This window comes from Loxodonta africana, chromosome 16 (assembly GCF_030014295.1).
Source record: "Loxodonta africana isolate mLoxAfr1 chromosome 16, mLoxAfr1.hap2, whole genome shotgun sequence".
Taxonomy (NCBI): domain Eukaryota; kingdom Metazoa; phylum Chordata; class Mammalia; order Proboscidea; family Elephantidae; genus Loxodonta; species Loxodonta africana.
The window spans coordinates 19,789,901-19,816,907 of record NC_087357.1 but is presented as its reverse complement, the minus strand read 5'-3'; the positions used below and the strand labels follow the sequence as shown (position 1 = coordinate 19,816,907).

Here is a 27,007-nt window from a genome sequence, read left to right as displayed (position 1 = left end):
TTCTGTTTGATTAAATCTGCTGATAAGTCCTGTTGTGTTATTCATTTCAATTATCATCCCTTTCAGTTGCAGTTTTTCTTCTCTTAGATCCTCATTTTGTTCCTGCGTTGTTTTCCTTATTTCTTTTAGCTCTTTGCCTGTGTTTTCCCTTAGTTCTTTAATTATGTTTAATGTTGGGTTATATTTTTCCTTTTTTTTCATTGTTTGGTCACTCCTAGATGTGCTTTCAAAGCACCTGGTGGCGTAGTGGTTAAGAACTTGGCCACTAACCAAAAGGTTGGCAGTTCGAACCCACTAGCCACTCCTTGGAAATCCTGTGGGGCAGTTCTACTCTGTTCCATAGGGTTGTCATGAGCCAGAATTTATTCGATGGCAGCAGGTAGATGTACTTTCACTTCCTTTGTCATGTTTGTTTGGGGGTTTCTCTGTTCTTTGAGTGTCTTGTGATTTTTTTCATTGAGGCATTGGGAATTTTTGAGTGTTAACTTTCTCAGTTTTCCCTAGTATTTGGTGTTTTTGCCTGCACTGTTTTCTGTAAGAAGCTCTTAGGTGAGCAGAGCCTTTGGCCTTTGCTTACTACTTCCTCTCCCTCTCTGTGATAGCTCCTTCTCCTTCCCTGGTTTAATTGATTCCGGATCTCGTTTCTCAACTTTCGGTCTCTCTCAAACACACCAGAGCACACTCTGCAGTAAATCTGACCACCAGTGAGCATCACCACTTAGGTGAGATATCATGGATTAATCAATCTGTCCACCAGGGGGTGCAGTCCATTCTCTCTGGTTATTACTTCCTTTGTCTTTTTCTGCAATCATGTATTTAGTCAGAAAATCCACATCCAGTAAGTCCTCTTTGGTACTGAGTGTTGCCCTCTGGTTTTGTCCAAGGTTTCCTTCCCTGCTCTTTGGGAGCTGCTTATATCTGAGCTGACATTCAGTGGAAGCACAGGCAAACTTCCTCCATTTCAGGAGGAGGAGGGGCTGGCACTCCACAGAAGGACCTCCAAGAGATCTATTTTATTGGTTTCAGAGCCCCAGTGGCCCTGTGGCAGTTGGGGGAGCAGTCTCCATTTAGGTAAACCCACCTCCTGACTCCACTGTAGGGAACCTTCTGTAGGAGTTTGTATCAGTCCAGCAGCCAACAGTTAGCAGTTGGAAGGGGGGTAGTCACACTCTGAACGGACCCCCAGGGAGGCCTGCCTTGTTGTTGTCAGAGCCCACCCTGTAGTATGTTAGTTGTGGGGGTAGCTTCCACTTAAGATGCCAGCTTCCTAGCACATAACAGCCTCGGTCAGCAGTCCTCAGCACTAACTGTAAGGGGGAGCAGACAGACCCAAACTGATCCTCAGGGAGGTCTGTTTTGTTCGTTTCAGAGGCCTGAGCAATGAGGTCCTCAAGGGCAGGTAGAGTACTGACTATAGGAACAGACTCCACTGAGGGGGCCTTCTGTAGCAATTTACAACAGCCTGGCAACCAGTAATTACCAGGTTGGGGAGGATGTGTCATGCTCTGGTCAGATCCCTGTGGAGGTCTGCCTTGTTGCTGTCAGAGCCCCCCTGGAGTATGTTGGCTGTGCAGGTAGCTTCCACTAAAGATGTCTGCTTCTTAGCACACAGAAACCTCAGTCAGCAGTCCTAAGCACTGACTGAAAGGGGGAGCAGACAGACCAGAACTGACTTCCCGGGAGGTGTTTCCTATTGGTTTCAGAGGCCTGAGCTGTGGAGTACTGTCATGGATTGAATTGTGTGCCCCAAAAATATGTGTCAACTTGGCTAGGCCATGATTCCCAGTATTGTGTGATTGTCCAGCATTTTGTCATCTGATGTGATTTTCCTGTGTGTTGTAAATCCTACCTCTATGGTGTTAATGAGGCAGGATCATCAGCAGTTATGTTAATGAGGCAGGACTCAATCTGCAAGATTAGGTTGTGTTTTAAGCCAGTCTCTTTTGAGATATAAAAGAGAGAAGCAAGCAGAGAGGTATGGGAGACCTTACACCACCAAGAAACAAGGGCCAGGAGAATAGTGTGTCCTTTGGAACCAGAGTCCCTGTGCTGAGAAGCTCCTTGACCAGGGAAGATTGATGGCATGGACCTCTCCCCAAAGCTGACAGAGAGAGAAAGCCTTCCCCTGTAGCTGGCACCCTGAATTAGGACGTCTAGCTTCTTAGACTGTGAGAGAATAAACTTTTGTTTGTTAAAGCCTTCCACTTACGGTATTTCTGTTACAGCAGCTCTAGATACCTAAGGCAAGTACTCAGGGAGGCAGGTAGAAAGTTGATTATGAGAACAGCCTCCACTGCACAGGCCTTTCATAGCAGTTCACAGTAGGCTTGCAACTGACAGGTTTTGAGTGGCGGAGGTGCTGGCACATTCCAAATGGACCCCTGGGGAGGTCTGCCTTGTTGATTTTAGGGTAGAAGCTTGGGGTCCTGTCTCTGTACAGGCAGGCGCTGTGGTGGTTAGGGAAACAGACTTTTTTTATGGGGACCACTACCCCAGTTCACAGCTGCTGGTGGCCCACATGGCCGGGCAAAGGGCAGGGATGGTCGGAGAAGCGATTTTCCTACCATATGTGACTCGTTGATTTGTTGATTCTTGTCTGCCTGCAGTTCCTAGCTGCTTTCTTCAGGTTATGAACATCCTACTTATGAAAAACTCATACTTAAGAATGGACTATAATAAAGCCTATTGTATTAAAAATTTGAGTTAAATACACCTGTCAGTGCAATCGCTTTGTATACAAGAGAAATGAGATACATATGTTGTGTCCGGGAATCTGTTGTGTTTGTACATCTGGTTATGTCCACTATGTCCCTTTCTCCAATTGGGATTTCTTAACTCTGTTATAATTTTACGGGACCGCAGATGTACGTGCAGTTGGATGGTGCCTTAACGGATGTTATGTGGCTCATGACTATATATATATATATATATATATATATATATATATATACATACACGTCCACACACATATATATGTGAAGTTGTCACTGAAGTCAAGATCATAAAAATATTCAGTGTACTCTTAAGTTTCTGTGTGCCCCTGTCTTATTTATCTAGTGCTGGCTATAACAGAAATACCACAAGTAGATGACTTTAACAAAGAGAAATTTATTTCCTTGTAGTAAAGTAGGCTAGAAGTCCAAAGTAGGGCATCAGCTCCAGCAGAAGGCTTTCTTTCTCTGTTTGCTCTGGAGGAAATCCTTCTCAGTCTTCCCCTGGACTAGGAGCTTCTCTGTGCAGGAACCCTGGGTCCAGAGGATGTGCTCTGCTCCTGAAGTTGCTTTCTTGGTGGTATGAGGTCTCCCTGTCTCTCTGCTCACTTTTCTCTTTTATATCTTGAAAGAGATTGCCTCAAGACAAAATCCAATCTTGTAGATTGAGTCCTGCCTCACTAACACAACTGCTGGCTATCCCACTTATTAACATTGTAGAGGTAGGATTTACAACACATAGGAAAATCACATCAGATAACAAAATGCTGGACAATCACACAATACTGGGAATCATGGCCTAGCCAAATTGATACATACATTCTTGGGGGACACAATTCAAGCCATGGCAACCCCTTTGTAATCCTTCCTTCCCTCCCCTTCTTGCCAAATCTTCCTGTCTCCAGGCAAATTCTGACATGCTTTCTGTCACTGTAGATTTGCTGGCATTTTCTAGAATTTCATACAAATGGAAACATACAATATTTACTTCTTTTTATCTAGCTTCTTTCAGCATATTTACTTTGACATTTATTAATGGTATATCAGTGTTGTTGTTGTTAGGTGCTGTCGAGTTGGTTCCAACTCATAGCAGCCCTGTGTACAACAGAATGAAACACTGTTCGATCCTGTACCATCCTCATGGTTGTTGTTACGCTTGAGCCCATTGTTGTAGCCACCGTGTTAGTTCATCTTGTTGAGGGTCTTCCTCTTTATTGCTGGCCCTCTACTTTACCAAGCATGATGTCGTTCTCCAGGGACTGATTCCTCCTGATAACATGTCCGAAGTATGTGAGGCGTAGTCTCGTCATCCTTGCTTCTAAGGAGCATTGTGGTTGTACTTCTTCCAAGACAGATTTATTTGTTCTTCTGGCAGCCTGTGGTAGTTGGAAAATATGGTAGTTGGTGATAGAAACAATGCTGTAGATTGCATGATAGAATTTTGCAAGACCAGTGACTTCTTCACTACAAATACCTTTTTCACCAACATAACCAGTGTATCAGTAGTCTTCCTTTTTATTGCTGAGTAGTATTCCATTGTATGGATACAATTTGTCCATTCATCTGGTGATGGACATTTGGGTACTTTCCACTTTTTGGCTGTTGCATATAAAGTTGCTATGAACTTTCATGTAGCCATCTTTGTAGGGGCATAAGACAAAAACCAAACTCGTTGCCATTGAGTCAGTTCCAACTCATAGTGACCCTATAGGACAGAGTAGAACTTCCCCTTGTACTGGCATAGGCTTTCATTTCTCTTAATGCCTGAGAGTAGAATGGCTGGATCATATGGTAGATACATGATTAACATTCTGAGAAACTGCCCAACTGCTTTCCAACGTACTTGTATCGTTTACATCATCACCCGCAGTGTATGAGTGCTCTGGTTTCTCCGCATTCTCATCAACACTTGCTATGGACAGTCTTTTAAATTTTAGCCGTTCTTTTAGGCATGTAGTGGTGTCTCTTGGTGGTTTTAATTTGCGTTTTCCTAATAACTAATGATGTTGAACATCTTGTCATATGCTTATTTGCCATCTGTGTATCTTCTTTGGTGAGGTGTCTGTTCAAAGTTTTTTTTCACATTAGGCTGTTTGTTTTCTTATTGATATTTGGTAGTTATTTATATATTCTGGATACTAGTTGCTTAGTAGATATATGATTGTATTTTCTCTAAGGCTGAGGCTTTTCATTTTCTTAAATGTTTTTCAGGGAACAGAAGTTTTAAATTTGATGAAGTCCAATTTATCTTTTTTTTTTTTTTTTAATGCATTGTGCTCTTGGTGTCATCCCACAAGTTTGGAAATATTTTGTTTTTATTTTCATTCAGCTCAAAGTAACTTACTAATATCCTTTATGATTTTTTCTTTGACCTATGAGTTATTTACTGTTGTCGTTAGGTGCCATCGAGTTGGTTCCAACTCATAGTGACCCTGTGCACAACAGAATGAAACACTGCCCAGTCCTGAGCCATCCTTACAATCGTTGTTATGCTTGAGCTCATTGTCGCAGCCACTGTGTCAGTCTACCTCGTTGAGGGTCTTATTCTCTTCCACTGACCCTGTACTCTGCCAAGTATGATGTCCTTCTCCAGGGACTGATTTCTCCTGACAACATGTCCAAAGTATGTAAGACGCAGTCTCTCCATCCTTGCTTCTAAGGAGCATCCTGGTTGTACTTCTTCCAAGACAGAACTGTTTGTTCTTTTGGCGGTCTACGGTATATTCTTCACCAGCACCACAATTCAAAGGCATCAATTCTTCTACGGTCTTCCTTATTCATTGTCCAGCTTTCACATGCATATGATGTGATTGAAAATACCATGGCTTGGATCAGGCGCACCTTAGTCTTCAAGGTGACATCTTTGCTCTTCAACACTTTAAAGACGTCCTTTTTACAGCAGATTTACCCAATGCAACGCGTCTTTTGATTTCTTGACGGCTGCTTCCATGGGTGTTGATTGTGGATCCAAGTAAAATGAAATCCTTGACAACTTCAATCTTTTCTCCGTTTATCATGATGTTACTCATTGGTCCAGTTGTGAGGATTTTTGTTTTATGTTGAGGTGCAATCCATCAGTCAGAACAAGGCCTGGGGCCGACTGTGGAACAGACCATCAATTGCTGATATGCAAGTTCAAGCTGAAACTGAAGAAAATCAGAACAAGTCCATGAGAGCCAAAATATGACTTTGAGCATATCCCACCTGAATTTAGAGACCATCTGAAGAATAGATTTGACGCACTGAACACTAGTGACTGAAGACCAGATGAGTTGTGGAATCACATCAAGGACGTCTTCCATGAAGAAAGCAAGAGGTCATTGAAAACACAGGAGAGGAAGAAAAGATCAAGATGGATGTCAGAGAAGACTCTGAAACTTGCTCTCGAACGTCGAGCAGCTAAAGCAAGAGGAAGAATTGTTGAAGTAAAAGTACTGAACAGAAGATTTCAAAGGGCAGCTCGAGAAGACAAAGGATGAGTTATTTAGAAGAGTATTATTCAGTTTCCAACTATTCAGAGATTTTCCAGAGATAAATTTATTATTTGTTTCTAACTTAATTCCATTGTGGTTAGAAAAAGTACCTTGTATGACTAGAATCCTTTTACATTTGTGGGCCAGAATATTGTCTATCTTGGTAAATGTTCGTTGTGCATGGGAAAAGAATGTGTATTCTGTTGACGGGTGGAGTGTTCTATTAATTTCAGTTAGGTCAAGTTGGTTGATAGTTTTGTTCAAGTTTTTTATAAGTTTCAAGTTCTTTATCAGTAATTGAGAGAGGAATATTGAAATCTTCAGCCACAGTGTTGCGTCTGTTTCTCCATAAAATTTTGTCTGTTTTTGCTTCATGTATGTTGAAGTTCTTTTATTAGGTGCATACAATTTTGGATTATGTCCTCTTGATAAATTGACCCCTTTGTCTTTACACTTTGTTAAAAATCAGCTGGATAGCAATATCTGTATTTCTCATTCTGTTCTGTTCCGTTGATGCATGTGTCTTTCCTTTCATGAATTCCTCACTTTCTTTATTAATGTACTTTATAGTATTTTATTCTTATGTTTGGAGCCCTGGTGGCTCAGTGGTTAAGAGCTTGGCTGCTAATCGAAAGGTCAGCAGTTCAAATCCACCAGCTGCACCTTGGAAACCGTGTGGGTATGAGGGTTGCTATGCGTTTGAACTGACTTGGTGGCAACGGGTTTGGTTTGGTATTCTTATTTTTGGGTGAAAATTATTTTAGTTTTTCTAGTTCATTTGCTTTTCTGTATAATTTTAGAATCAGCCTGTTGATTTCTACAAAAAATTCTGCTAGGATTTTGTTGATTGTATAGATGATTGGGGGGGTGTGGAATTGACATCTTGATAATGTTGAGTTCTCCATTCCATCACTGTGGTACATTTATTTGGATTTTCTTTGATTTCTTGCATCAATGTTTCAGAGTTATCAATATATAGATCCTGAATATATTTTGTTAGATTTATACTTAAATTTCAGGAGTTTTGATACTATTTAATTGGTAGTGTTTCTTTTAAATTCAGCTTCCATTTGTTTATTGTCATTATATGGAAATACAATTGCTCCGGCTAGAACTTCCAGTATAATGTTGAATAGCAGTGGTGAGAATGAGCATACCTGTCTTGGTTCTGATCTTAAGGGGAAAATGCGAAGTCTTTCTCTGCTGAGTATGATGCAGGTTTTTCATAACTGTCCTTTATGAAATTGAGTAATATTCCTTCTATTCCCAGTTTTTTGAGTGTTTTTATCACGAAAGGGTGTTGGATTTTGTCGGATGCCTTTTCTGCATTGATTGAGATGATTGTGTGGTTCTTTTCTTGTGTTAAAGTGATGTATTACATTGATTGGCTTTTCTTAAGTTGAACCATCCTTGCATTTCTAGAAAAATTCTTACTTGACTTTGGTGTATAATCCTTTTAATAAGTTGTTGAATTCTGTTTACTAGTATTGTGTTGAGAGTTTTTTGCATCTAAGGGATCTTGGCCTATAGTTTTTTTGTGGTGTCTTTGTCTGACTTTGTTATCAGCTTGGCTTCATAGAATGAGTTAGGAAGTGTTCTTTCCACCGCTATTTTTTGGAAGAATTTAAGAAGGATTGGTGTCAATTCTTTAAATGTTTGATAGAATTCCCCAGTAAAACCATTTGATCCATGACTTTTTTTTTTAATTGGGCAGTTTTTGATTACTGATTCAATCTCATCACATGTTACGGGTCTGCTGAGATTTTCTGTTTCTTCTTGAGTCACTGGAGGTGGTTTATGTGTTTCTAGGAGTTTGTTCATTTTATCTAAGTTATTGAATTGCTGGTGTACAGTTGTTCATATTATTCTCTTGTGATCTTTTCTATTTCTGTAAGATTGGCTGTAATGTCCTCACTTTGATTTCAGATTTTAGTTATTTGCATCTTCTGTCTCTCTTTTTTTGTCAGTGTATCTAAAGTTTGTTGAGTTTTTTAAAAATAATTTTTATTGTGCTTTAAGTGAAAGTTTACAAATCAAGTCAGTCTCTCACATAAAAACTTATATACACCCTGCTACATACTCCCAATTACTCTCCCCCTAATGAGGCAGCCCACTCTCTCCCTCCACTCTCTCTTTTCATGTCCATTTTGCCAGCTTCTAATCCCTTCTACCTTCTCATCTATGCTCCAGGCAGGAGATGCCAACATAGTCTCAAGTGTCCACCTGATCCAAGAAGCTCACTCCTCTCCAGCATCCCTCTCCAACCCATTGTCCAGTCCAATCCGTGTCTGAAGAGTTCCCTTTGGGAATGGTTCCTGTCCTGGGCCAGCAGAAGGTCTGAGGGCCATGACCACCGGGGTCCTTCCAGTCTCAGTCAGACCATTAAGCCTGGTCTTTTTATGAGAATTTGGGGTCTGTATCCCACTGCTCTCCTGCTCCCTCAGGGGTTCTCTGTTGTGTTCCCTGTCAGGGCAGTCATTGTTTGTAGCTGGGCACCATATCTTTCTTCTTTTTTTGATGTAGGTATTTACACTACAAAATTCCCTCTGAGCACTGCCTTTGCTGTATCCCATAAGTTTTGGTGTGTTGTGTTTCATTTTCATGAGACTCTTGTATTATCTGATTATCTCTCTTAATTTCTTCTTGACCTGTTGGTTGTTCAATAGTGTGTTCTCTAATTTTCACATATTTGTGTATTTTCCATTTTTGCTTCTGTTATTAATTTCTAGTTTTATTCCATTGTGGTCAGAGAAGATACTTTGTATGATTTCAATTTTTTTTACATTTATTGAGACTTATTTTGTGACCTAGCATATACTGTATCCTAGAGAATGACCCATGTGCACTGTAGAAGTATGTGTTTTATGCTGCTGTTGGGTGAAGTATGCTATATATTCTATATCTATATATCTGTTAAGTTTGATTGGTATGTGGTGTTGTTAAATCCTTTATTTCCTTATTGATCTTCTCTCTAGATGCTCTTTTCATTATTGAAAGTGATATACTGAAGTTTCCGACTATGACTTTAGAGCTGTCCATTTCTCCCTTCAGTTTTATCAGTGTTTGCTTCATATATTTTGGGGCTCCGATGTTAGCTGCATATGTATTTATAATTGTTATTCTTTATGATGAACTGTTATATAAGAACTTCATGTTTATATAAGGAATCATTTCTCTTTATGGCTAGGAAATATTCCATTATATGTGTATACCACATTTGTTTACCATTCATCTGTTGATGGACACTTGGGTTGTTTCCATCTTTTGGCTATTGTGAATAATGCTGCAGTGAACATTGGTGTACAGGTATCTGTTTGAGTCCTTGCTTTCAGTTCTTTTGGGAATACATCTAAAAGTGGAATTGCTGGGTTTTATGGTTTTATGGTAGTTCTGTCTTTAATATTTCGAAGACCTACCAAACTGTTTTCCACAGTGGCTGCATCACTTTACATTCTCACCAGCAATGGAGAAGGGTTCCAAGTTCTCTACCTCCTTGATAACACTTGTTATTTTCTGTGTTTTTTATTTTTTTGATAATAGTCGTTCTAGTGAATGTGAAGTGGTTTCTCATTATGGTTTTGAATGGCATTTCTCTGGGTGGTGTAAGTGGTTTGCAGTCTCCTGTTCACCTACGGTTGTCGGTTTGAGCCTACCCAGAAGCTCCACGGAATAAAGACCTGGTGAACTGCTTCTGTAAAGATTACAGCCAAGAAGCCTTGTAAGAAACGGAGCAGTTCTGCTCTGTAAGACATGGACTTGCCGTGAGTTGGAATTGACTTGAAGGCAGTGAGCTTTTGGTTTTTAAAGGCTGTAGGATCACTGTGAGTCAGAATTGGTTTTTTTTTTTTCAGTGACAGTGACAGTCTTTTTCATGTGCATATTGGCTATGTAAGTGTTTTCTTTGGGGCAGCGGCTCTACTTGGAGGAGGCACCTCTTCCCCAGTTGTCTTTTGAGTGCCTTCCAATCTGAGAGTCTCATTTTCTGGCACGATATCTGACAATGTTCCACTGCTATTCATAAGATTTCACTGGCTAATTCTTTTCAGAAGTAGACTGCCAGGTCCTTCTTCCTAGTCTGTCTTAGTCTAGAAGCTCAGCTAAAACCTGTCTGCCGTGGGTGACCCTGCTGGTGTTTGAGTAGGTGGCATAGCTTCCAGCATCACAGCAACACGCAAACCCCCACAGTGTGACAAACTGACAGATGGGGGTGAGAATATTTAAAATTTTGAAGTTAATATTTTATCTAGAAACCCTGTATTAAAAAGTCATTACAAAAAGACATGTGAGCTGGCTTATAAAGGTGGCCTTTCATAAAGACTACCCCAGAGTGGATCTGTCTATTTCTTGTGGAGTGCTTATGGCAGCACTAAAACCCAGTTCTTTGATAAACAAGATTTATTGCTTCAGAGACTTTGTAATATTAAAACTATTGTGTTTTCTCAGTTTTATAATGCCTTAATCAACATTTCTATTCCAGTCAGGGTAGAGAGCAGCCACTAGTTCATTTAATTTTAGTTCTGTGTAATGCTTGTGCTGCCTTTCCTGCATCTAGCAGTGGCTGTGTTATAAACAGCCTAGCCTGCTTACTTAATTAAAACAAACAGACCAAACCTGCTGCTGTAGAGTTGATTTCAACTCATAGCGACCCTCTAGGACGGAATAGAACTGCCTCATAGGGTTTCCAAGGAGCGCCAGGTAGATTCGAACTGCCAGTCTTTTGGTTAGCAGCTGTAGCTCTTAACCACTGTGCTACTAGGGTTTCCGCTTATTTGATTAGGGGCTTAGGATTGGGCGTTCCAGCTAGGATGAGACATTGGCAAGGCATATGTGTATGTGGCAGGCACCTAGAAGACATATTGGCAAACCTTTCCTGTCCAGAGTCATATAGTAGATATTTAGGTATTGTGTCGGAATTCACTCGACAGCAACGGGTTTGGTTTTTTTGGTTAGGCCATATAGTCTCCGTTGTCACTACTCAGTTCTGCCCTTGTAACTGCTACTCAGCCTTAGACAATTTATAAACAAATGTGTGCGACAAAGTTACAGTAAAACTTCATTTACAGAAACAGGTGGAGGGCCAGCAGCTAGAGGAGCCCTGATCTAGATTAGGAAGTCAGCGTGGTCCTCGATTCAAGGACAAGAGTGCTACCAAATTTAAGTTTGACACTGAGAATGGATTGTCCCATAGAAACAACTTTTGAAGTAATAAGTTACGTAAGAAGCGTATTCTAGTTTTTAGATAGCTGAACTATATGCTGTCCAATTTTTGGAGATCTCCACACAGTTGGAGTATGAGGGTATCATTAGGAGCAAGAAGTGAAACAAACCATAAACTAGTTTTTCGTGGTCAGAGAGTGGCCTTGGAGTGTAAGACTTCTGAATTTTAAAAGAACAGTTCCAGGTTATGAAGAGGTCGAAAGTGTGGAACCTTAGATAATTTATTTAAAATTTCCTTTTCTAATAAATGCATTTAAAGGTGTAAATTTCCCTCTAAACACTAGCTTAATCACGCAAGTTTTGATTTGTGTTTTTGGTATTTAATTAAAAAAATTTCTAATTTCCTTAGTGTTTTACAAGTCTGTTGCTTAATTTTCAGACATTTGGGAGTTTTTAATGTATCTTTCCACTCTGGTCACTGTGGTTGTAGTATATGGGAATGCCACCGATTGCCTGGCTTTTGGAGGCATGATTACTGAAGCAAGTTGTCATTGATTGATTAAATTGATTGAATTCAGTTCTGGTGTTACTTGTTGCTATGGCTACAGAACAAGTAGCCCTTTAAAGAGGGTGGGAATTTGTTTTTCTCATTGTTAGTCTGGCTTTTGAAAGACAGCCACCCCGCGCTTCTCAGGGATGCTGGTGCCCCTCCTCCCTAGTCCATTCTTTTTGGCTTTGATAAGGGACGAGTCCTGTGGCGTTCCTGGAGGACACAGCCAGCTGAGGTGTTCTCTGTAGTGAATCTATTCCAGGATGCCCACCAGAGATCTTTCCTTCAACTCTGCCGAAACAGTTTCAGTGTTACCACCTCATTTACAGTGGGCTATTATCATTTTCATAAGCGTCATGGAGCCTCCCCAGCAGGATGTTAAAACCAGCTCCAGGTGTTTTTACCGGAAAGCTAAATTCTGAATCATGGAGAGTGCCCCATACCAGTACACACCCCCTTATTTAGCCTTATATTCCGTTTTCCCTGAAACAACACGTTCGAGATTCATTCCCAGGCATGTTCTCCCAGGTTTCTATTGGTAGGTGTAAGCCACATTCTGCAGCCTTTTTCTTAGTAATCAGGGACAGTACTTAGCCCAGTCAGGCCATGCTGAAATTTGATCCTAGTCATGGGCTAAATAAGTATCGAAAGGAGGTGGGGTCAGACTTTAAGGAGGACAGGTGTCTTCTTGTGAGGCATTCCTTTCTGGTGAGGCCTTTATGTGGTTTCCAGACAAGAGGAGATTGTTATTTTCTAGCAAGGGGTTGTGGCCCACTTTTGCAAGCCCAGAGGGTTCAAAAAGATCTGGGGTTAAAGGTTGTGAAATGCACCTCTTCTGATGGCACCCTACTAGGTATCAGGGTCCCACTTTCTTTTTGGTCCACTAACTTCAGTACAACCAGAATGCTCCTTAGAAGCAAGGATGATGAGGCTGCATCTTACATACTTTGGACATGTTGTCAGGAAGGATCAGTCCCTGGAGAGGGACATCATGCTTGGCAAAGTACAGGGTCAGCGGAAAAGAGGAGGACCCTCAATGAAGTGGATTGACACAGTGGCTGCAACAGCGAGCTCAAGCATAACAACAATTGTGAGGATGGTGCAGGACCAGACAGTGTTTCGTTCTGTTCGTGCGTAGGGTCGCTATGAGTCGGAACAGACTTGATGGCACGTAACAACAACGACAACAATTGTAGCATTGGGGTCTTTCCAGGGCTGTGAGCTAAACCTTTTCTGTAATTCTGCTATTCTTACAATCTGGTCCTAGGCCTGTTTTCAGCCTGATCTGCTCCCTGGTTTTAATGTCTTTAAATGCTGTTATAGAAGCCTCGGGCTTTTGTACTGAATCTATAATTGGTAACTGGCTGAATTCAGTCTATAATTTTCTTCCTTCAGCAAATCAATGATTCCCAATTCTACAGTACTTGTATTAAGCACTGCTACTATATCTCTCAAATATTAGGGATATTGCATAAGCCTATTGCATTAATCAGTACAGCCTCTTCACTGGGATCCCGTCTCAGTTCATCACAAGTGAGAATCTTAGTAATTGTGATGTTACAGCATAACAAGTGTTATTACCACCGCATCTACAACTCAGTGTGGCCCATGTTGCCCTCTGGTTGGTGACTGATCCACTTCCTGAATCCTACCCTGAAGACCCACTTCTAAAGCTGTCTTAGTTTGGTCATCCTCTCCTCCCTCACCCTGAAGCAGATGCTGAGATAAACATTAAGCACGTATCATGTATTTGCGAGAGTATATTTGACTGAAAAATACTCCGTTGTGTGGATATAACACATTTTGTTTATCCATTTGTCAGTTGATAGATTTTTGGGTTGTTTCTCTCTTTTGGCAATTATGAATAATGCTTCTATAAAATTCATGGTGTACAAGTTTTTTATTCTATTGTATTTTAGATGACAGTTTACAGCACAAATTAGTTTCTCATTCAAAAATTTAGACAGAAATTGTTTTGTGACATTGGTTGTAATCCCTGCAATGTTTTTCCCTATTCATCTCGCATCTCGGGTTCTCCATTTCTGTACGTCCAGTTTTCCAGTCCCTTCCTGCCTTCTCGTCTTTGATTTTGGGCAGGTGTTGCCGCTTTGGTCTGTATACTTCACCGAACTAAGAAGCACGTTCCTCATGTGTGTTATAGTTTGTTTTATAAGCCTGTCTAATATCTGGCTAAAAGGTGGACTTTGGGAGTGGCTTCAGTTCTGAGTTAGCAGGATGTCCTGGGGCCATGGTCTTGGGGGTTCCTCCAGTCTCTGTCAGACCAGTAAGTCTGGTCTTTTTTTGTGTGTGTGTGTGCGAATTTGAATTTTGTTCTACCTTTTTTTCCCTGCTTTGTTTGAGACCCTCTAGTGTGATCCCTGCCAGAGCTGTAGGTGGCGGTAGCTGGGTACCATCTAGTTCTTCTGGGCTTAGGCTGGTGGAGGCTGTGGTTCATGTGGTCCACTAGTCCTCTGGACTGATATTTTCCATGTGTCTTTAGTTTTCTTCATTCACCTTTCTTCTGGATGGGATGGGACCCCTAGATGTATCTTAGATGGCCACTTGCAGGCTTTTAAGACCTTAGATGCTGCTCACCAAAGTAGGATGTAGAACTTTCCTTTATGAACTATGTTATGCCAATTGACCTAAATGTCCCCGGAGACTGTGGTCCCCGCCACTCTGCCTGAATAACTCAGGCCCTCAAGGTGTTTGGACGTGTTTAGGAAGCTTCTATGACTTTGCCTTGGTCAGGTTGTAGTGACTTCCCCTATATTGTATATTGTTTTTACCTTCACCGAAGTTAACACTTGTCTACTATCTAGATAGTAGATTTTGTCTCTCTAACCCTTCCCTCTCTTGCAACCATCAGAGTTTTTTTTTTCTGTGTGTAAACCTTTTCTTGGGTTTTTATAGCATTGATCTCGTACAATATTTGTCCTTTTGTGATTGTGTTATTTCACTCAGCATAATGCCCTCTTTATCTATGTTGTGAGATAGTTCATGGATTCATCCTTGTTCTTTATTGTTGTGTGGTATTCCATTGTGTGTATGTACCATAATTTGTTTATTCATTCACCTGTTGACGGGCACTTTGGTTGTTTCCACCTTTTTGGTATTGTGAATAATGCTGCAGTGAACATGGGTGTTTATATATCTATTCATGTGATTGCTCTTATTTGTCTAGGATATATTCCTAGGAGTGGGATTGCTGGATCTTTTGATATTTCTATTTCTAGCTTTTTAAGGAGGCACCATACCGTTTTCCATAGCGGTTGCACCATTTTTCATTCCCACCAGCAGCACTTAAGAGATCCAGTGTCCTGCAACCTCTCCAACATTTGTTATTTTCTGTTTTTTTTTGATTTGTGCCAGTAATGTAGGTGTGAGATGGTATTTCATTTTAATTTTAATTTGCATTTCCCCAGTGGCTAATGATCCCAAGCATTTCCTCATGTGTCTGTTAAGATGCCCGAATGTCTTCTTTGGTGAAGTGTTTGTTCATATCCTTGGTCCATTTTTGAATTGGATTTTTTTTTTTTGTTATTGAGGTTCTGAAGTATTCTGTAGAATTTTTAGAGATCAGACCCTTGTTGAGTATGTCATGCCCAATTTTTTTTTCCCAGTCTGTAGGTTCTGTTTTTACTCTTTTAGTGAAGTCTTTTGATAAACATAAACCAAAGAACGAATGAACGAACAAACAAAAAAACAAAGCCAAACCTGTTACTGAGTTGATTCCGATTCTTAGTGACCTTATTTGACAGAGTAGAACTGCCCCATAGGGTTTCAGTGGAGCAGCTAGTGGATTTGAACTGCCATCCTTATGGTTAGCAGCCAAGCTCTTAACCACCGTGCCTCCTTGATGAACTAAGTGTTTACTTTTTAGCAGCTCCTGGTTATCTAGTTTATCTTCTGGTGTTTATGCATTATTAATTATGGTTTGTGTTGTATTTATGCCATGTATTAGGGCACTTAGCATTGTCTTGATATTTTTCTTCCATTATCTTTATCATTTTAGGTTTTATATTTAGGTCTTTGATCCATTTTGAGTTTGTTTTTGTGTATGGTGTAAGATATGAGTCCTGTTTCAGTTTCTTTTTTTTTTTTTTTACAGACAGACATCCACTTTTGCAAGCATCATTTGTTAAAAAGGCTGCCTTTTCCCCATTTAATGGACTTTGGTCCCTTGTGGAAGATCAGCTGACCTTTAGATGGATGTATTTATGTCTAGGTTTCTGATTCTGTTCCATTGGTCTATGTGTCTGTTGTACCAGTACTGGGCCATTTTGACTACTGTGGCTGTATAGTAGGTTGGGAGATAGGTAGCATGAGGCCTTCTCCTTTGTTCTTTTTCTTCAGTAATGCTTTGCTTATCGGGGGCCTCTTTCCTTTCCATATAAAGTTGGTAATTAGTTTTTCCATCTCGTTAAAGAATGATGTTGGTATTTGGATCGGGATTGCATCATATCTGTAGATTGCTTTGGGTAGAATTGACATTTTCACAATGTTGAGTCTTCCTATTTGTGAGCATAGTATGTTTTTTCATTTATGTAGGTTTCTTTTGGTTTCTTGCAGTAGTGTTTTGAGGTTTTCTTAGTATAGGTCATTTACATCCCTGGTTAAATTTATTCCTAAGTATTTGATTTTTTTTAGGGGCTATTATAAATAGTATTGCTTTCCCGATTTCCTTTTTGTAGTTCTTTTTATTGGTATATAGGAATCCAGCTGATTTTTGTATGTTAATCTTGTATTCTGCTACTTTTTTGAATCTTTCAGTTAGTTCCAATAGTTTTCTTGTGGAGTCTTATCATATCTGCAAATAAGGGTATTTATACTTCTTCCTTACCAATTTGGATGCCCTGTATTTCTTTTTCTTGCCTTATTGCTCTAGCTAGGACTTCTAGCACTATGTTAAATAGGAGTGGTAATAAAGGGCATCCTTGTCTTGTTCCTGTTATAAAGGGGAAAGTTTTCAGCATCTCTCCATTGAGTATGATGTTCGCCGTTGGTTTTGTATAAACACCTGTTGCCATCGAGTGGATTCTGACCCACAGTGACCCTACAGGACAGAGTTTCCTGTAGTACTCTGTCTTATAGGGTCACTATGAGTTGGAATCGACTTGACAGCAATGGGTTTTTTTTTTTTGGTTTCGTAAGTATGAAGTGGTATCTCATTCTGGTTTTGCTTTGAATTTTTGTAATGACTACTGATGTTGAACACTTTTTCATGTGCATATTGGCCATTTGTATATCATTGGAGAGATTTCTATTTAGATCCTTTGTCCATTTTTTAACTGGGTTATTTGTGTTTTTATTATTGAGTTGTAAGGGTTCTTTTTTTTATTGTTTATCAGATACACCATTTGCAAATATTTCTCGCATTCTGTGGCTTTTCTTTTTACTTGCTTGATGTGCTTCCTTTGACGCACAAAAGTTTTTAATTTGGTGAAATCCAGTTTATATCTTCTTTTGTTCCTTTTGCTTTTGGTGTCATAGTTAAAAACTTTTGTGTAACTTGAGGTCATAAAGAATTTTTCCTATATTTTTTCAAAAAGTTTTACAGTTTTAGTTCTGACGTTTAAGTCTATAATCCAGTTTCAGTTACTTTTTGCAGGTGGTATGAGATGGGAGCCCAGATTCATCTTTCCCATGAGGCTATCCAGTCGTCCCAGGATCATTTGTTGAAAAGTCTCTTCTCTCCCCGTTGGATGTCTTGGCATCCTTGTTGAAAATAAACTGACCGTAGACATATGGGTTTGTATCTGGATTCTCAATTCTATTTTGTTGATCCATATGTCTGTCTTTAGGCCAGTACCACACTGTTTTGATTACTTTTGCTTTGTAGTAAGTTTTTGTATTGAAGGATTTTCTTTTTTTGAAGTGCTGGATCAAGTCTTTTACCCATTGTCTCTTTCTTACTGATTCATTGGAATTTTTTATGCATTCCAAATATAAACCCTTTTAAGTTAAGGTTGTGTGAAATATGATCTTGTTTGTGGTTTATCATTTTACTTTTTTTTGTGATGTCTTTGATGAACATGAATCCTTAATTTTAATATAGTCCAGCTTATCGGTCTTTACTTTTTATGTCCTGTTTTAGAAATCTTTCTCTACTCTGAGGACATGAAGACATCATATTCCTATATTCTAGAAGATAAAAAAACAAAACTGGTCTAGTGCCATTTATTAAGGCTGTCTTTTCCTCACTGTTCTGAAGTGCTTCTTTTGTTATACATCTATGTGTGTGTGTGTGTGTGTGTGTGTGTGTGTGTGTATATATATATGGGTGTTATGTAACTGTATTTTATTCCATTGTTCTTTTTTGTCTGTCATTGCACTAATATCACAGTATTTTAATTTCTGTAGTTTGATAAGAAAGTTTGATATCCTTTATTTCCTTTTTTTTTCAGGAGTTTATTGAGTATTCTTGGCCTTTGGTCTTACCAATTTTAGAGTCAGCCTGACAATTTTCACAAAAAATCATTGTGATTTTGGTTGAGATTGCACTGAATCTGTAGAGCAACATGGTAGAGCAACATGAAGTGTGTAATGACTCATACAGTCTAAGCATAAGGCATAACTCTTCCTTTTTGCCTCCTTTACCTTCTCTGTATAGTGTTACGGAGCCCTGGTGGCACAGTGATTAAGAGATCAGCTGCTAACTCTATGGGGCAGTTCTGCTCTGTCTTACATGGTTGCTATGAGTCAGAATTGACATGGTGGCATTGGATTGGGTTTGGTATAGTGTTATAGTTTCTAAGCAGAGTATTGAACATTGTTAGATTTATTCCTGTTTAATATTTTTGAAACTCTTAAGAATTTTATTTTAAACATTTCATTTTCTGTTTGTCATTAGAAGATAAAAATTCAGTTGATTTTTGTGCATAATTTTGTATCAGGCAACAGACTCTTTTACTGGTTAAAAATTAATGAGCTTAAGTCAATGATTTTTAACTAATTTTAAACTTATAGAAAAGTTGCAAAAATACTACAGAGTACTTTATATCCTCATCCTGCTCCCTCTAATGTTAACATCATACACAACCATAGTACAGGTACCAAAAACAGAAACTTAAGATTAATATACAATATTATTCTTAACCAAACTACAGATGTTTTACAAAATTTACCACATTTTCCACTTTCTATGTGAATACATTCTTAGATTATCATTGTGAATAATCACATATTATTTCTTCCTTTTAAATCATTATATTGTTTATTTTTTTCTTTTTCTTTGCACTGGCTAGGGCCTCTAATCCCCTGTTGTGTAAATATGGTGATGGTGGGCATCCTTGTTTCATTCCCAGTCTCAAAGGGAAAGGTTCAAATAATTCACCATTAATTATTTTGTTTGCAGTTGACTTTAGTAGACACCATTTTTTTTTTCAGCTTAAGACACTCATCTTTTTGATACAGTTACAGTTTTTCTTCTTTTTTTAAACATGACTGGCTATTGAATTATTTTATTTTGTTGTTGAGAATATACACAGCAAAATGTAACACCAGTTCAACTGTTTCTACATGTACAATTCAGTGACATTGTTTACAATCTTTGAGTTATGCACCCATTCTCACCCTCCTTTTCTGAGTTGTTCCTCTGCCATTGGCCCCTAGGTTTCCTATCTAATCTTTTGAGTTGCTTTTGTCATTTTGATGCCTTATGTATAGTTCTTAAAAGAGCATAATGCTCAAGGCAGACTTTTTTTAACTGGTTAAGCTAGACTATAATTTGGTTTTAAAAAGGCTTCAGGGGATATTTTTGGTTTATGGTTTAAAGATTATCTTAGGGCAGTAGTTTCAGGGATTCATCTAGCCTCCATGGCTTCAGAAAGTCTGGAGTCTATGAGAATTTGAAGTTCTTTTTGCATTTTCCCCCTTTTAATCAGGATTCTTCTTTAGAGTCTTTGATCAGAATGTTCAGTAATGATAGCCAGGCACCATCCAGTTCTTCTGGCCTCTTGGCAAAGGAGACAGTTATTCATGGAGGCAATTAGCTACCCATTTCATACCCTCCTCCTATTCCCGACTCTCCTTCCTCTGTTGCTTCAGGTGAGTAGAGATCAATTATCATGCCTTCAACCCCCACTTGCAAGCTTTTAAGACTCCAGGCACTACGCAGTGAACTAGGAGGCTTTTTTACTCAATTTATTGAGATAAATGACTTTTTGAAATTTGTTCATGTGTTAAATAAATCGTTTGATTTTCATTATCACTCAGCTTACTGAGCGTATTAAATCTCTAAGTTAGTGTCTTTTATCAGTTCTGTAAAATTCTTGGCCATTTTATGGTTAAACTTATTTCTTTCTCTTCTCTCATTCTGGGTCTCCAACTTAATATGTATTAGACCTCACTCTTTCCTCTATATAATTTTTCTTCTGCTTTCTCCTTTCTTTTGGTTCTGCGTGATTAAGTTTGGATATTTTCTATGAACCTGCCTTTGAAATCTCTCATCCTGTTTTCAGCTGTGTTTAATGTGTTATTAAGCCTGTCCATTGAGTTTTTAATTTTCTCTATTATAATTTTCAGCACGAGAATTTCTATTTTTAAAAAATATGCTGTGCTACTTTTTATAGTTTTCAGTGTGCTGCCAAAATTTTAAATCTTATCACTTATGTTTTTGAATTTAGTAAATGTATTTGTTTTATAGTATGCATGTGATAATCTCAGTGGTTGGACTATCTTCAGGTCTATTCCTTCTATTCTTATTTTTGTTGTCTTGTATCTTTAACTAATTATCATGTGCTAGACATTTTATTTGAAAAATTATTGGTAGAAATAACTTGATACCTAGGATAATATTATCTTTCTTCAGAGAGGGCTTTTCTGTCTTCTGCTAGGAGCCTTGACTTGCTAGCAGTCCTGTTATGTTGTTGTTGTTAGGTGCTGTCAAGTCAGTTCTTACTTATAGTGACCCTGTGTACAATAGAACGAAATAGTGTTCTGTCCTGTGCCATCCTCATGGCTGTTGCTGTGTTTGAGCCCATTGTTACAGCCGCTGTCAGCCCATGTCTTCGAAGGTCTTCCTCTTTTTCTCTGGTGTCCTTCTCTAGGGACTGGTCCCTCCTGATAACGTGTCCAAAGTATGTGAGACGAAGTCTCGCTATCCTTGCTTCTAAGGAGAATTCTGGCTCCTTAGCAGTCCTAAACCCACCCACTGCCGTCGAGTCAATCCCCGACTCATCGCAATCCTATAGGACAGCGTAAAACTGCCCCATAGGGTTTTCAGGGAGTGGCTGGTGGATTTGAACTGCCAACCTTTTGGTTAGCAGCCATAGCTCTTAACCACTGTGCCAAAAGGGCTCCCCTAGCAGTCCTAGCATCACCCTAACCCAATTTGGAGACTTAGGGTTTTCTGCCATCCAGATTCATGGTTAGGTTGAAGTCCATGTAGGAGTTGATTTACTTCTGGTGCAACCTTACCCTAATAGCACTTTTGTGTCCCAAGTCAACATGTTGTTTATTTGGGCCCCTACCTTTTGTGAGCCACTGCCTCAAACATTTGTCTTCCTGCCTCCTTTAGGCTGCCAAAAGCACTCTTAGCCTTTTGACAGTCTCTTCTAAATGGATAGATCCCTGAGTGGTTTATATGGTTTGCTCCCAGCTACTACCAGAAAGGTTGGAAATCTGAACCTATCCATGGTGCCACAAAAGAAGGGCTGGTGATCTGTCTCTGTAAAGATTACAGACTGGAAGATCCTATGGAGCTCAGTTCCCCTCTGTCACATGGGGTCGCCATGAGTTGGAATCAACTCAAAGGCAACAGGTTTGGATTTTTGGTTTTTTTAAATGGGGAAAATCATTTTTGAGCAAAAACAGCCTTGACTGTTTAACATCCTTTATAAATTTGCAACTTTTGGATCTTGGCTTGGTAAATTCTTACTGTTTTGTTACTTATTAAATGCTTTTAAGATTGTAAAATCTTCCTTTAGCTTTTTTAGCTCAGTGCAAGGTTTTTCTGAATTACCGCTTCTGCTATCATTTGAAGTGGAAAATCAGGTCAAGATATTTACCCTGTTATTTAAATGGTCCTTCAGTTGTCTCATCTGTAAAATGGGGTTAATGATTACTATCTCATGGGGTTTTTGAGGTGATTAAACGATGGAATGCATTATGTGCTTACCTGACACAAAGAAAGTGCTCAATTATTGTTACATTGATTTGAGAACAAAGGAATTTGCCTGCTGGTCTTCAGAAATTTCCCCAAGGATAAATTATCCCCTTTATTATCCAAAGCAATTTTCAAGGATTATGAAAGGCTTACAAATACATTCATATTGACTGACTTTTCTGTCACACCTGATTTAGGTAAAAGAAACATTTTTTCCCCTAAAATTTTTTTGTAAGACTCTGTACTATAAGGAAAACTTAATTTTATCTAAAATTAGATAATTACTCTCATAGGTGTATGTATGTATTTGTGTGTATGTATATGTGTATGTGTGTAGGAATATGTGAATATGTAAAGACTGATAAGCCCTGGTGTAGATCTATATGTGTGTATGTGTGCATGTGTGTGCATGTGCACATACAAATATATAAAAGTTAAGTGAGAAGATATTTTAATTCTTTAAAATATGGTCTTTTGTTGATAAAATAATTGGGCTGGAGTTAAGGAGAACAAAATGAAGAAAATTGGAATCTTTTGTTCCAAATATTTTTTTTTTTTAATAACTTTTACTAAGCTTCAAGTGAATGTTTACAAATCCAATCAGTCTGTCACATATAAGTTTACATACATCTCACTCCCTACTCCCACTTGCTCTCCCCCTCTTGAGTCAGCCCTTTCAGTCTCTCCTTTCTTGACAATTTTGCCTGCTTCCCTCTCTCTCTATCCTCCCATCCCCCCTCCAGGCAAGAGTTGCCAACACACTCTCAAGTGTCCACCTTATATAATTAGCTCACTCTTCATCAGCGTCTCTCTCCCACCCGCTGACCAGTCCCTTTCATTTCTGATGAGTTGTCTTCGGGGATGGTTCCTGTCCTGTGTCAACAGAAGTTCTGGGGAGCATGGCCGCCGGGATTCCTCCAGTCTCAGTCAGACCATTAAGTTTGGTCTTTTTATGAGAATTTGGGGTCTGCATCCCACTGATCTCCTGCTCCCTCAGGGGTCCTCTGCTGTGCTCCCTGTCAGGGCAGTCATCGATTGTGGCCGGGCACCAACTAGTTCTTCTGGTCTCAGGATGATGTAGGTCTCTGGTTCATGTGGCCCTTTCTGTCTCTTGGGTTCTTAGTTGTCGTGTGGCCTTGGTGTTCTTCATTTTCCTTTGCTCCAGGTGGGTTGAGACCAATTGCTGCATCTTAGATGGCCGCTTGTTAGCATTTAAGACCCCAGACGCCACATTTCAAAGTGGGATGCAGAATGATTTCATAATAGAATTATTTTGCCAATTGACTTAGAAGTCCCTGCAAACCATGTTCCCCAGACCCCCGCGCTTGCTCCGCTGACCTTTGAAGCATTCATTTTATCCCGGAAACTTCTTTGCTTTTGGTCCAGTCCAATTGAGCTGACCTTCCATGTATTGAGTGTTGTCTTTCCCTTCACCTAAAGCAGTTCTTATCTACTGATTAATCAATAAAAAACCCTCTCCCACCCTCCTTCCCTCCCCCCCTCGTAACCACAAAAGTATGTGTTCTTCTCAGGTTTACTATTTCTCAAGATCTTATAATAGTGGTCTTATACAATATTTGTCCTTTTGCCTCTGACTAATTTCGCTCAGCATAATGCCTTCCAGGTTCCTCCATGTTATGAAATGTTTCACAGATTCGTCACTGTTCTTTATCGATGCGTAGTATTCCATTGTGTGAATATACCACAATTTATTTACCCATTCATCTGTTGATGGACACCTTGGTTGCTTCCAGCTTTTTGCTATTGTAAACAGAGCTGCAATAAACATGGGTGTGCATATATCTGTTTGTATGAAGGCTCTTGTATCTCTAGGTTATATTCCCAGGAGTGGGATTTCTTGGTTGTATGGTAGTTGTATTTCTAACTGTTTAAGATAACGCCAGATAGATTTCCAAAGTGGTTGTACCATTTTACATTCCCACCAGCAGTGTATGAGAGTTCCAATCTCTCCGCAGCCTCTCCAGCATTTATTATTTTGTGTTTTTTGGATTAATGCCAGCCTTGCTGGTGTGAGATGGAATCTCATCGTAGTTTTAATTTGCATTTCTCTAATGGCTAATGATCGAGAGCATTTTCTCATGTATCTGTTGGCTGCCTGAATATCTTCTTTAGTGAAATGTGTGTTCATATCCTTTGCCCACTTCTTGATTGGGTTGTTTGTCTTTTTGTGGTTGAGTTTTGACAGAATCATGTAGATTTTAGAGATCAGGCGCTGGTCGGAGATGTCATAGCTGAAAATTCTTTCCCAATCTGTAGGTGGTCTTTTTACTCTTTTGGAGAAGTCTTTAGATGAGCATAGGTGTTTGATTTTTAGGAGCTCCCAATTATCTGGTTTCTCTTCATCATTTTTGGTAATGTTTTGTATTCTGTTTATACCTTGTATTAGGGCTCCTAGGGTTGTCCCAATTTTTTCTTCCATGATCTTTATCGTTTTAGTCTTTATGTTTAGGTCTTTGATCCACTTGGAGTTAGTTTTTGTGCATGGTGTGAGGTATGGGTCCTGTTTCATGTTTTTGCAAATGGATATCCAGTTATGCCAGCACCATTTGTTAAAAAGGCTGTCTTTTCCCCAATTAATTGACACTGGTCCTTTGTCAAATATCAGCTGCTCATACGTGGATGGATCTATGTCTGGGTTCTCAATTCTGTTCCATTGGTCTATGTGTCTGTTGTTGTACCAATACCAGGCTGTTTTGACTACTGTAGCTGTATAATAGGTTCTGAAATCAGGTAAGGTGAGGCCTCCCACTTTCTTCTTCTTTTTCAGTAATGCTTTGCTTATCCGGGGCTTCTTTCCCTTCCATATGAAATTGGTGATTTGTTTCTCTATCCCCTTAAAATATGACATTGGAATTTGGATTGGAAGCGCGTTAAATGTATAGATGGCTTTTGGTAGAATAGACATTTTTGCTATGTTAAGTCTTCCTATCCATGAGCAGGGTATGTTTTTCCACTTAAGTATGTCCTTTTGAATTTCTTGTAGTAGAGCTTTGTAGTTTTCTTTGTATAGGTCTTTTACATCCTTGGTAAGATTTATTCCTAAGTATCTTATCTTCTTGGGGGCTACTGTGAATGGTATTGATTTGGTTATTTCCTCTTCGGTGTTCTTTTAAGTTCTGAAAATCTGAGGAAGTTTTTCTAATTATATTTTTTAAAATGTTTAAAATAGAAGATAATTGTACTTAGACAAGAGAAAATAATAACACAAACAGGTAGGAGGCCTTTGTAAAGTCTGATGACAGCTACCTTAGCAATCTTCATGGGTAAAAAGTAAATATAAGTAATAATGTAATTCCCCAAAGTGGGACTCACATGTAGTATTTCTCCACTCCATAGATGTGCATCTTTCAGAGTACATTTGATTTTTCTTCTTTAGCCTCAACCTAATTTTTGTGCAAAAAAGTTTATCTTAACATACCTTGCATCAACATGGAACGCAGCAGTACCACATTTAATCTTTCAGTGTCTTTTTCCTCTAGGTAAATAGACATATTCATGGTATGTCAAGGCTTAATGAAATAAAATAAGTTTCTTTTGAGATTTAGAGAGAAAAATAGTAATTTGAAAATGTTCTTCATTTGTGAAGAAATCTTCCTTTTTGGTAATAGCTACGTCTCATTCTTTTGGTTTAATGTCTTAATTTTTTTTTATGCTGCTCTGTGTCTTAAAATTAAGGTAATTAGTTTCATGATTTTGTTTTTCTTTTAGGTTAACAGAACCTTCTGGATATTTAACAGATGGTCCAATTAACTATAAGTATAAAACTAAATGTACATGGCTAATTGAAGGCTAGTAAGTATACATTTTGTGTTGGATTAATTTATTTTATTCTGGAATAATAAGGTGATCGTATCTGTGTTAAAGCATTAAAGTGTAATGACTTTATATGGTTTACTTAATTGCTTGTTATTGAAACAATTTTTCATGAGATTTACAATTTTTAGACATCATGTTTATAAATTATAGCACCCTTTCACCTGTGATAATGGTTTAGTTTATATATTTTATTTTTGGGTTATGTTACTGTGGTGCTCTAAATTGAGTAAGCATTTTTTGACTGGTTTTAAACATCTGGTAGAATTTGAAGATTCCATGAAAGTCTAAAAATAAAGTCCCATGCTGAGCTATGCCATTGGTGTTGAAAAAGAACATTTTATAGAAGAGAGAGTTAATTATCCAGTTAGAGGTATTTTTCAGTGGTTTAGGGCTTAAAACTGAATGTATCTATTTAAATATATTGTGAAAAAAATCATAAATTAATTGATATGAATTCTTTTTGATCCATTTTATGATGTTTGGAAAACTCTTCTTTTTTTCTTACTATAAAACAATTTTTAAAAACTTAGAAACTATTCTCTGCCATGTACCTGTGGTCAATTTATTTTTTAATAGTATATCACATTAAGACCTTTTGTTTAAAACTTGAGGACTTCAGTAGTGCCTTTAGTTACAGATTCTGTAAAAAACAGAATAATTTTTTTTGAGTTAGCCTTGATTTTTAAAAATCGACTTTATTCGAGTATAATTTGCATGCAATAAAATATACTCATTTTACCTAAAATGAACACAACTTATGTAACCTCCACCTGAATCAAGATCTAGAACATTTCATATTGATTAATTTTTAGAAAATGATGATGTATACTTGTGGCCTTAATAGATTTTGAAGTTGTATGTCAGTTTTACAAATTAAATATGACTGCTTATCAATCTTTTGTACTGGTGATTTAAGGATTTATAGCAAAATTACCTGTAGATAGGTTTTTAATAAAATACTGTCTAAAATTTCTTCAGATTGTGCTTTGTGTATTATACATTTTTAACTACTTTGATATTCTTACAGTCCAAATGCAGTATTAAGACTAAGATTCAATCATTTTGCTACAGAATGTAGCTGGGATCATATGTATGTTTATGATGGAGATTCAATATATGCACCTTTAATAGCTGTACTTAGGTGAGTAATGATGTTGAGCATCTTTTTAAG

The 27,007-nt window shown here is 38.5% G+C and overlaps 1 protein-coding gene across 2 annotated transcripts in view; it reads left to right on the top strand.

Annotated features, from left to right (window-relative positions):
- The window catches only part of ATRNL1 (attractin like 1), a 697,793-nt gene that overhangs the window by 6,529 nt on the left and 664,257 nt on the right, over positions 1-27,007 (top strand). Inside the window, exons 2-3 of one of the 2 annotated variants that reach the window (XM_003409111.4) lie at positions 25,729-25,812; positions 26,864-26,977. In XM_003409111.4, coding sequence (XP_003409159.2) covers positions 25,729-25,812; positions 26,864-26,977 — 198 coding nt within the window. The remainder of the gene's footprint in view (positions 1-25,728; positions 25,813-26,863; positions 26,978-27,007) is intronic. The other variant, XM_023546681.2, reaches the window with a different exon arrangement.